At 66.1% G+C, this 8561-nt stretch overlaps 1 protein-coding gene across 7 annotated transcripts; it reads right to left on the bottom strand.

Moving 5' to 3' along the window:
• Nucleotides 1-154: 154 nt before the first annotated feature.
• HSPBP1 (HSPA (Hsp70) binding protein 1) lies at nt 155-5751 on the bottom strand. 7 transcript variants are annotated; one of them, XM_037888583.2, is made up of 9 exons: nt 5668-5747; nt 5087-5174; nt 4691-4866; nt 4324-4537; nt 3675-3899; nt 3111-3266; nt 2567-2663; nt 2280-2391; nt 155-1586 (listed from the first exon to the last, which is right to left on the bottom strand). In XM_037888583.2, the coding sequence occupies exons 3-9, from the start codon at nt 4817-4819 to the stop codon at nt 1509-1511; spliced, it is 1011 nt and encodes a 336-aa protein (XP_037744511.1). In that variant the 5' UTR covers nt 4820-4866; nt 5087-5174; nt 5668-5747; the 3' UTR covers nt 155-1508. The 7 variants fall into 7 exon arrangements, with proteins under 7 accessions (XP_037744511.1, XP_037744510.1, XP_043390670.1 ...); XM_037888582.2 differs by having other exon boundaries at nt 161-1586; nt 5061-5174; nt 5668-5751; XM_043534735.1 differs by having other exon boundaries at nt 161-1586; nt 5061-5174; nt 5675-5742.
• Nucleotides 5752-8561: the final 2810 nt, after the last annotated feature.

Here is an 8561-nt window from a genome sequence, read left to right as displayed (position 1 = left end):
TTCGCATGCGCCCCGAAAATAGGTCTGGGGTCCTTGGGTGCGCATGCGCTTGACGCAGAGCCAGGCCTTGACCTTCCCCTGCTCGTTCCCTCCCCTACGTCAAGCGCCGAGGCGCATGCGCAGGGGCCACTGGCATCCAATTAATATTTAAATTAAGGAGGGAACGTTGTGGTGCTTTGCAGAAATCTGCATATCCAGGTAGCTGAGCCTGGGTCTGTGACATCGTCACGCTGTGTGACAGCACCGGCCAACATGACATCATCTCTCCACACGTCTGACATCATCAGTGCGCGCCACCCCGCACTGGGGCACGTCCCCCTGCGTGACAGCATCACCCTGAGACAACCCCTCCCAGGGGTGACCTCATCCCCTGGTGTGACATCACCACCCCGCATGTGATGTCATCTCTCCAACTGTGTGACATCACACCGCAGGGCACGTCGTCATGGCGTGACAGCGGAATTCTGAGACTCACTGACATCATCGCCCGGAGCTGCATCATCAGCTAGATCATGTTTGACATCATCATTGCACCATCAGCACTTTAGCCTAATTGCTGGGGGTATGACATCATCACTGTAACCTCATCAGCTAGAATACCCCTGGGGGGGAAAGGCCCCGGGCCCCATTCCCTGCACCCCTGAGCCAGCCAGTCGCAGCCCTGGATGGACCCCCTAGAGGAGAAAGGCCACGAGCCCCATTCCACAACCTCCCACCCTTTTGCCTAGGTCCCAGCTCTTCCCATGACACTCCTCCCCCCGCCCTCACCCAGTGGCCCTGGCACCCCCCAGGAAAGAGAAAAGGATCCACCCAATGCAGAACTTTTATTAGAAAACCACTGGCAACAAGAACACAGGAACAGGCAGAGCAGGAGGGCCCCAAGCTACATCCCCCAGCTCAGCCCCCCACCCTGCCCTTAGACCCCCCCCCCCCCACATGGGGAGCATGTGACAGCAATGGGCATAGCACCTATCCTCTGGTCTCCCAAGTCAGTCGGCACCCCCACACGCTCAGGTGGGTCCCGATCAGGGCCGGCAGTCCCCAGAGGGAAAGGCCCTGTGCCCCATTCCCTACCCCCCCCCCCCCCCGCAGCCAGCCAGTCCCCTGCTCTGGCGGCACCCCCTAGAGACCTCACCGGTGGGAAGTGTTCTCAGTTTCACCCCTCGCTCCCTGAATTCACCATTACAACTCGAGTGGCGGGGAGGAGGGGGTGTCTCTTGCAAGATCTACACAGAACAAATGGGGGCCAGAGGCTCCTGGTTCTGATCCAGCTGAGGGCCCTTCTCTCTGGGGTGGCTCCAGCCCCTCTCCCCAGCCCCATGTGGGGTGGCGGGGGTAGGCAGCCAGTGGCCCTCAGAAAAGCCACCCACACGAGACAACAGAAAAGGCCAGGAAGAAACCACCATTCTGAGGAGTGGGCACCTCAGGGAAGTCACCGATCCAGGAGGGGGGGACGGGGGACACCAGGGGCTGGTCACAGATCCGGGGGTGGGGGGCACTCGGGGGACTCATCGATCCATGCTGCTGTCCTCGGGGGGCGTCTGAAAGCAGATGCGCTGGAGCCGCTCGCAGAACTCCAGCTCCTCCTAGGGGAACACAAGGCGCAGGGGTGAGCAGCTGGGCTGCCCCACAGCCGGCAGGGTGGGAAAGTTCCCAAGCTAAGTGGGGTTCGGGTGGGTCGTGGTGTGGACGGGAGACCCAGCGGGGTGTTGCGGGGCACGGGCTCAGCAGGGGGCGCTCTCCCCAGGCAGTCAGTGCTGGCGCGGGCACTAGGGGGCACTGTGTGCAGGCTGAGCGGGAGGCCCAGTCCTGGCACTGCTGCTGGGAAGTTCACCACAGTCCAGCTGAACTCCCGCTTGGGAAGGAAATGGGGGTAGGTGGGAGCAGGGGCGGGAACGAGCGAGGACCACTCTGCCCCCCACGTACCCACCATGCCATTAGTTTAGTTAAGGAGCCGCAGGATCTCATGACTGGGTGGAGCAAGGACAGAGATTCTCTGTGAGCCGGGCTGCCGCGGCGCCAGCTCACCCACAAATGCACGGAGACGCTTGCGGAGGGGACCGAGTAGAGCTGGGATCATTATTGGATCGCATACGGAGGGCAGTGCCCCCAGTGCCAGGCGAGGGGACTGAGCACGGTCAGGGGCAGAGGGCAGCCTCAGGTTGTGCACAGGGTGTGGCCGGAGGGTGGTGCCCCATAGCACCAGGCAGGGGGAGACGGGCAGAGGGACGACATGCGGGTGGCTCTGACCCGGAAGAGCCTCCCTCCCCCCCTCCTACCTGGAACTCCTCCTGCTGCTGCAGCAGCTGGCAGCGCTCCCTCAGCAGCTCCTCCAGCGCCAGCTGCGGCTCCCGGCACTCCCGCACCCCCTGGGGGAAATCCGTCACCAGGCTGCGGGTGGGGGCGGGGCAAATGGGGGGTTATTCTCAGCACAGACCAAGGTCCCATCACTCCCACTGACTACTACCCCCCTGCCCCCCAGCTCTACCCACTGGGCTCCACGCCCCTCCAGATCTGGGAAGGGAACCCAGGAGTCCTGGCCCCCGCCCCCCCGTTCCCATCTCACCTGCAGAGGGCCCCCAGGACGTGTTCATGGAAGGGGCTGTGCTCAGAGCGGATCAGAGCCACCAGCTGCTGAACCATCCCCATGGAGCACAGGGTCTCTGGAAAGGGAGAGCAGCGAATTAGGGGGCTGGAGCATGGTCCCAGAGATTGTCAGAGCTGCCCCCAGGGCTGCCCCCAGAGGAGGCCTGATCTCTGAGATGGGGCCTCCTGAATGGTAGCTGGGTCATGGGGGGTGAACCATGTAATTGAGCCTGCGAGCAGGTGACTCCCACAGGGTGGGGCTGGCTCAGGGGGTGCCTCTGGGGGACGACAACAGAGGATGACTCCCCCCCCCCCCCCCAGTGCCAGGTTGGGTGGGAGATGGGGCATGGCAGGTGGGAGGCAGAAGGTGGCACCTGGCCGGGCAGAGGGGGCCGGGCCGGGCAGGAGGTGGCGCCTGGCTGGGCAGAGGGGGCCGGGCGGGAGGCAGAAGGTGGCACCTGGCCGTGCTGACGGGGCAGGGCTGGGTGGGAGGCAGAGGGCAGCGCCCCCCAGCGGCCCCTCACCTTTGTGCTCCGGGTGGTCCAGCAGCAGGTTCTGCAGCAGGAAGGCGGATTTGACCTTGAGCTTCTCCACAGGGCTCTGCATGGCGCGCATCAGCACCGAGAAGCCGTCCAGCCGCAGGAACTGCTGCAGGCCCCCCTCCTGGGCGCGCACCAGGCCTGGCGCCGGGGAGAGGGGCAGAGAGAGCCTCAGCTGGGGCAACGCACGCAGCTCCTCCCCGCGCTGCAATGCCGCCTCTGGGGGCAGAGGAAAGCAAGGGTTCCGCCCCCTGGCCTCTCTGCTACCATGGGGCCCAGTAATCTCTATGGCTGTGAAGCCAGTGCCCCCTAGAGGGCCCCATCCCCACCCCTGCCTTGGGGCCAGATCAGAGCCAGCGCTCCCTAGAGGGGACAGGCCCCGTGCTCCATCCCCACCTCTCGCCCTGCGGCCAGACAGGAGCCAGCAACCCCTACGGGGGGACAGGTCCCGTGCCCCATCCCCACCCACTGCCTTGGGGCTGGATGAGAGCCAGCGCCCCCTAGATGGGACAGGCCCCATGCCCCATCCCCGCCCCCTGCAGGACTCACAGGAGATGGCAAAGAGCGCCTTGATGCGCACCGCGTCGGCCCCGTCGTGGTCCAGCAGCCGCAGCAGCTTGCGCATGCAGCCCAGCGCCAGGGCCTGCTCCTGCACCTTGGGCACGTTCTGGGCGCAGGTGCCCACGAGGTGGGCAGCGCGCCAGCGCAGCTCCGGGATGGGGTGCTCCAGGTAGCGATGAGCCAGCAGCCGCATCCCGTCCAGCTTGCAGAAATCTGGGGAGGAGGCCTTGACAGCAGGTGCCCCAGAGACCATATGGTGCCCATAGGGGGTTCTCAGGCAGCTCCAGCGAGGCACCCCCTGAGCCAGCCCCACCCTGTGGGGGTCACCTGCTCGCAGGCTCAATTACATGGTTCACCCCCCATGACCCAACTCCCATTCAAGGGGCCCCATCTCAGAGATCAGGCCTCCTTTGGGGGCAGCCCTGGTGCTCTGACAATCCACCCCCGCCCTCAGAATCCTCACTGCCTTCCCCCCACAACACCATCCCCCACTTCCCAGTCCATGGGCACCCCCTGTTCCCATCCCCCCTGCCCCAGCACTCCCAGGATAATCCCCCATCCCGGCTCCCTCCTGTCCTACCCCGAGTGCCCCTCTCCTGCCCCCAGAACCCCCTGCCCTGAGTGCTCTACCCCATACCTGCGGCGTTGTCCAAGTTCTCGCACAGCTCAGCCAGCAGCTCCAGTGCGCTGGCCTGGCGGGAGGGGTCCCCCTCGGCCGGCTCCGAGGTCTCCCCGCCGTCCCCTCCAGGGGACACGGCCTCCAGCACCCGCAAACACTCCTTCATCTGCTCCACCTCCTCCAGCTGCCCCCTGAACGCCTGGGCCATGGCCTCCTGCAACCACTGCCGCCGCTGGGGGGCGGGGAGAGAGGGGGTCAGCGTCCAGCCCCGTCCCAACCCTCCCCGAGCCGGGGGGAGAACCTGGCTCCCAGCCCCCCGCCCCCGCTCTAACCACTAGAGCCCGCTCCCCTCCAAAGTCAGGATAGGACCCAGGAGTGCTCGCACCTCGTCAGACATGGGCTCCAGCTGGCTGGGCTCGGCGTTGCCAGCGGTGATGGCCATCTGCAGCAGCCCCTGCAGGTTCTGCGGATGCTCGCGCGGCGGCTGATTCCCCCCGGCGCCCCCTTCAGCCATGGCTGGGGCAGTGCGGGGCCAGAGAGCCGGCGCCTCGGCCACGGGCCCTGCAGAGAAAGGCACAGACAACAGGAGTCAGGTACGGAGCTGGGGAGAGAACCCCGGCACCCTGGCTCCCAACGCCCCCCTACTCTAACTGCTAAGCCCCACTCCCCTCCCAGAGCCGGGAGAGAACCCAGGAGTCCTGGCTCCCACATGCCCTGCCCCCCAACTCTAACTCATCGACCCCACCCTCCATCACCTAGGTCCGGGGGGTCCCGGCGTTACCAGACGCTGGGTCCGCGCTGAGCACTCGGCCTGTGGCGGGGGGGTCGCTGGCGTCCGGCTCCCACCGCTGGCACCACAAGAGGGTCTGCTGGGGGGCGGGGAGAGAACCCAGGTCAGCATGGGAGGGGGACCCAGCCAGGCTGTGGGGCACAGGGTAGCGAGGGAGGTGTCCCCCATTAAACAGCCCCCCAACAGCCCCCCTCCCTGGGGAACAACATATCACCCCTCCCCCCATCTTCTGCCCCACCCCCCTCAGCCACCTCCCCCCGTCCTCTTCCCTGCACTGCTCCCCCCGTCTTTTGCCCCCCCGGTTCTGAGCCACCCCCCCGTCCTCTTCCCTGCCCCGCTCCCCCCCCCTCTTCTGCCTCCCCGGTCTTCTGAGCCACCCCCCATCCTCTTCCCTGCCCCGCTCCCCCCCTCTTCTGAGCCACCCCCCCATCCTCTTCCCTACCCCGCTCCCCCCTCTTCTGCCCCGCCCCCCTCACCCTCCCCATCCTCTCCCCTGCACCGCTCCCCGCCCCTCCCCCACTGCCCTGCTCCCCCACAGCCGCCCCTCCCCCACCGTCCTCTGCCCCGCTCACCCCCTACCGCGCCGCGCGCTCCCCACTCCCAGCCCTGGGCGCCGCCATCTTGGCCGGGCGGGCGGGGGGCGGGGCCGCGAGGAGGGGGGCGGGGCGACCCCTGCTGGCGGGAGCGGAGCATGGGCGGCTGGGCGCGAGCCTGGGGGGATGTAGGGGGGATTGCTGGGGGGGAGTTGGGGGATCCAGGGTGGGATTGCTGGGGGGGGGATTGTTGGGATCCAGGGGGGAGGTTGGGAGGAGGGACCTAGGGGAGGGGTTGGGGGGATGTAGGTGGGATTGCTGGGGGGAATTGGGGGTGGGGTTGGGGGGATCTGAGGGGGGGTTGGGCGGGTGGGGTTGGGGGAATCTAGGTGGGATTGCTGGGGGGGAATTGGGGGTGGGGTTGGGGGGATCTGAGGGGGGGTTGGGCGGGTGGGGTTGGGGGAATCTAGGTGGGATTGCTGGGGGGGAATTGGGGGTGGGGTTGGGGGGATCTGAGGGGGTGTTGGGCGGGTGGGGTTGGGGGGATGTAGGTGGGATTGCTGGGGGGAATTGGGGGTGGGGCTGGGGGGATCTGAGGGGGGGTTGGGCGGGTGGGGTTGGGGGAATCTAGGTGGGATTGCTGGGGGGGGAATTGGGGGTGGGGTTGGGGGGATCTGAGGGGGTGTTGGGCGGGTGGGGTTGGGGGGATGTAGGTGGGATTGCTGGGGGGAATTGGGGGTGGGGCTGGGGGGATCTGAGGGGGGGTTGGGCGGGTGGGGTTGGGGGAATCTAGGTGGGATTGCTGGGGGGAATTGGGGGTGGGGTTGGGGGGATCTGAGGGGGTGTTGGGCGGGTGGGGTTGGGGGGATGTAGGTGGGATTGCTGGGGGGAATTGGGGGTGGGGTTGGGGGGATCTGAGGGGGTGTTGGGCGGGTGGGGTTGGGGGGATGTAGGGGGAATTGCTGGGGTGAATTGGTGGGGGAAGGGAGTTGGGGGAATCTAGGTGGGATTGCTGGGGGGAATTGGGGGTGGGGTTGGGGGGATCTGAGGGGGTGTTGGGCGGGTGGGGTTGGGGGGATGTAGGGGGGATTGCTTGGGCGAATTGGTGGGGGAAGGGAGTTGGGGGAATCTAGGTGGGATTGCTGGGGGGAATTGGGGGTGGGGTTGGGGGGATCTGAGGGGGTGTTGGGCGGGTGGGGTTGGGAGGATGTAGGGGGGATTGCTGGGGCGAATTGGTGGGGGAAGGGAGTTGGGGGAATCTAGGTGGGATTGCTGGGGGGCGGGGAATTGGGGAGGGTGGGGAATCCGAGTGGGGGCTGGGTGAGGATATTAGAAGGTCCTGGGGGGTTGGGCAGGGGGATCCAGGGAGAGTTGGGGGGATCTAGGTGGGATTACTGAGGGGGAATTGGAGCGGGGCTGGTGGGGGCCCTCCCATGGGGGGTGGATGACAAAGTGGGAATTTTCTGTCATACATGGATGGTTCCTGTGCCTGCCTCAGTTTCCCCCGCCCCCAGACTCCAGGTCGGTGCCTGGTGGGTGCAGGCCGGGGGGTTTACAGCCACTGCAGGCAGCCCACCAGAGCCGTGTGGCGCAGGGGTCCCGGGGCTGGCTGGGGTGGAACGAATGGGGTGTGAAAGGCCATGACCCAGAGCAACTGGAGGGTCGGGAGAGACAAAGGGTCACTCCTGGGACCAGACAATTCACCCCGAACAAGGGGATTCTCCAGCTCTGGGCAGAGCTCTGGGGGTGAAGCAGGGGGTCTGGAGCCCAGGGCTCAGTCTTGGAGGCCGGCAGGCCACAGGGCCTGGCTCTGGTGGAAGAGGGGGGGTCTGCCACTCCGATGGGTTCCTCCAAGGGACGGTTTAAAAGACGGGGTGTGGCCCCGATCCTGGGCAGGGGGATCCAAGAGGGGGCGATGGCGGGGATTGGGCAGGGGGGTCCTGGAGCTGGCTGATGGGGTGGGGGGAGTGCAGGAGGAACTGAAGAGGCTGTGAGGGGATCAGGTGGGGCAGGATTGGCCAGCAGGGGCCCACCACAAGGGATTGGGCAGGGGGCTGCGGGGAGGGATTATTTGGCATGGGATCCAGGGGAGGTGTGCGGGGGGGGGATTCGGGGGGCCTGTGGGGTATCTAGGGTGGGGGGGCAAGGCAGCGACTCATCCCCCACCAGCCCCAGTGGAACAAAACCCCCAAATCACTGGGATTTCAGCCTTGCATTTAAAAGGAGGAGCCAACCATGGGCCGGGGGCCATCGCGCGGGTCCTGCCCCACCGTGCGGGGAAACATCAGGAAAGGTCACATCCATTTCCAAACACTAGATGCGCCCCTGCCCAGTGCCTCCCCGACCCATGCCAACGGCGCCCGCTCCACCAGAACCAGCGCTGGCCCCGGCCCGGGTATTGGAAACAACCCGGGATCATGACAGCAATCCCCAGGGCCAGCTTGAGAACCAAGAGGCACCGAGGTTAGGGACCCAGATCCGGATAAAGCCGCCGGCCGAGGACCCCAGGACGGCTCCCGAATCTCGGCATCCAGCTAAAAAATAAAAAATAAAAAAGTTTCTAGCCGGCACGGCTGGGGAGGACAGTTTGGAAACGGGGCCGAAGCTGCCGGTGTCTGCAGAGGGCCCAAGCCGGCCGCTCGCGGGGTGGGAACAAGCAAGGAGGGGACATCAGAGCTGGCGTTTCTGCACTTAGCCCGTCTCTGGGCAACAGAGCTAATGGGGAAGGTGCAGGGGGGTCGGATGGGGGCGCTGAGGCCAGGCTGGGCTGTGAGCTGTTCCGTGCCCTGTGAGGGGTCACACACACAGCGCAGAGTCCAGCCCCTCCAGCAGGGGGCGGCAGACATGGGACACACACACCCATAGGCGCACTGACATTCACTGTCTTTGTCACACTCTAAGACAGATCACACACCCCGTGTCTCTTTGTCACA

The sequence above is a fragment of the Chelonia mydas genome, chromosome 23 (genome assembly GCF_015237465.2).
Source record: "Chelonia mydas isolate rCheMyd1 chromosome 23, rCheMyd1.pri.v2, whole genome shotgun sequence".
NCBI classification, from domain to species: domain Eukaryota; kingdom Metazoa; phylum Chordata; order Testudines; family Cheloniidae; genus Chelonia; species Chelonia mydas.
This window is presented reverse-complemented; position numbering and strand designations above follow the sequence as displayed.